The sequence below is a fragment of the Austrofundulus limnaeus genome, unplaced genomic scaffold (genome assembly GCF_001266775.1).
Source record: "Austrofundulus limnaeus strain Quisiro unplaced genomic scaffold, Austrofundulus_limnaeus-1.0 Scaffold6, whole genome shotgun sequence".
Lineage (NCBI taxonomy): Eukaryota > Metazoa > Chordata > Actinopteri > Cyprinodontiformes > Rivulidae > Austrofundulus > Austrofundulus limnaeus.
In genome coordinates, this window is record NW_013952408.1 from 5,042,335 (window position 1) to 5,044,590 (window position 2,256).

The window sequence follows — 2,256 nt, forward strand, 5'->3', positions numbered from 1 at the left end:
AGCATATAGCTAAAATCTAACGATGGTTATACAATAGCAGCTGCATTCTGACGTGATAAGCTGTATGTTTTATATTCAATTAACGTATGATCTGATTAGTCGACTAATCGAATAAATAATCGGTGATTAATCGATTATTAAAATAATCGTTTGTGGCAGCCCTACTTCTAAGTGTGATGAAAAACATTCAAAGTACCAATGTTGTATTTGAAAAGGATGAATGCAATCTGACCCCACCCGCTTTCCTTATTCTTCTTACCAGCAGAAAGGTAGACTGCAAGAAACTGCTCTCTCCCTAGGAGAGAAACAATTCCAGAGGAGAACATCCATAGGACGTACATGTTGGCCAACATGTGGAAAATGGAGTAGTGACTGAAGCAAGACAGAATCATAGGAAGACATCGTGTTTCTGATGAAGAGATAAAATAAAACAAAATAACGAAACCATTTCCACAATGGAAACAGAAATGGAACTTAGTTTTGGTCAGGCGATCATGCTGGCAAAACTACCACCTACAGGAAAATGAATGTAGCTGTTTTAATATTTCATTTCCAACAACAAATTAAAGAATCGTTGAACTCACTGGAGGCTGGGTTGGACGTGAAGTACTTGACCATAGTTCTTTGCATGGACGGGATCCGCCAGCAGCACAGAATTGCAGCATTTATAGCGATAATGCCTAGAAAACAAAACGTGAATGGAGTTGAACCTGACACAGAATGAGTCTTAAGACAATTTTATAAAAGACAAAGATGGTCTGCTTTAAAAAAAAACTACCAGTGGCTGTCCTTTGTCCCTCAGTGAGACTGTTCCAGAAGTCGTCCACTTTGGACACCAGAAGGATGAGTTGTCTCTGGAAGCCGGACAGTTGGTTCCACCAGTCGTGCCAGTATGCCATGTCCTGGGAGCCCTGAGACACAACGGTTCACTCAGTTTACTGGGTCAACAGGTAATAAAAGTTAACAGAAGCTTTAGTTGTTTTGAGTGACCTTTTACCAGCACGAGTTTCTCCAGCTCCTCTCCATCCTTTGCAGTCCGGACTCTTGATTTTAGGGTCTCGTACTGCAGAATGGCTGCTGCGCCAAAGGAGCAGCCTGTAAACTGACATGAAATCAGACAGCAAGCAACAACATTCCTTGGTCCTAAATCTCGTTTTAGAATGAACACACACCAGCTGGCCTCTGAACAAAACCACATGATTCTTGTCTCGTGTCTCTTTTTATCAAATTACCTCTGACCTCTTGGGGCATGACCACAGGACATCTGTGGGGGTTCTATGTGGACCATTTGTCGAGGCTCATTGGTTTGAAGTTTTACTATGCTTTGCATACTAAATCTTAATTAAGGAGATATTTTTGTTAAAAAAATAAAAGTAAAAAAGACACTTACCCCAACTGTGAACATTAGCGGTCTAAAAAGTGTTGGTCTTCTGAGTATTGGAGGAGGTGGGGGATCTGTTGTGCCAGCCCCAGGAGGAGAGGGTTTAGTTTGTTGGGTGACATTTCCTTTCCTGGTTTTTGGCTTTTTAGCTTCTTGGCAGAAACCACACCTCTGTTGGTTGTAGTAGTTAATTCTGTCAAATAGAGAGAGAGAAAAAAAACTCACAAAAGTGAGAAAATCTACAGTAACTAGCATAAGGATTTGTAAAAATAAACATATTTTACTTTAAAACCTGAGGAGCTTCAACTGTATAGATTTATTTGAAGTGTTCCTGAAAGGATGGTGTTTAAACAGAGGCGAGAAAATTAAAATAAATAAATAAATAAATAAACGATAAAAAGCCATTAAAATGAAAGTAAATTACAATGCAAAATTATTCAAGATTTGTTCATGTGAGAAAGAAAAGTATACTTCCTCTGTACAGGCTGTACTCTCACCAGCATTAACATAGATAAAAATAGTGGTCTTATGATACTTTGTTTTCAGGAGAAAGCCTGCACAAGATGGTTTCTGAGACACTACAGTAAACGTATTAAATAATGGAGAGCCGCACACTTTAGAGAGTCCTTAAATCAGGGGCACCCAAACATTTTCCCCGAAAGGGCCAAAATTAAAATCAATCTGAGGGCGGTGGGCCAAATGCAATAAAATAATACAAGAAATGCAAATACTTCAAGTGAAGTTGTGCTTTTTATGATTAATCTAGCAGCCAGTGCGGTTGCCCACATTTTTTCTGTATTTTTTTTTTCAGCCCATGGACATGGAGAAAATTCAGTGTTTGCTCAAGCAGCAAAGGCTCATGGGACTTTTCATAC

The 2,256-nt window shown here is 39.2% G+C and overlaps 1 protein-coding gene across 1 annotated transcript in view; it reads right to left on the reverse strand.

Moving 5' to 3' along the window:
- parla (presenilin associated, rhomboid-like a) overlaps window positions 1-2,256 on the reverse strand; it is a gene marked incomplete in the record, with an annotated part of 8,342 nt that overhangs the window by 4,556 nt on the left and 1,530 nt on the right. The window contains 5 exon segments of the mRNA XM_014031847.1: window positions 260-409; window positions 585-680; window positions 779-911; window positions 998-1,102; window positions 1,391-1,574. Coding sequence (XP_013887301.1) covers window positions 260-409; window positions 585-680; window positions 779-911; window positions 998-1,102; window positions 1,391-1,574 — 668 coding nt within the window.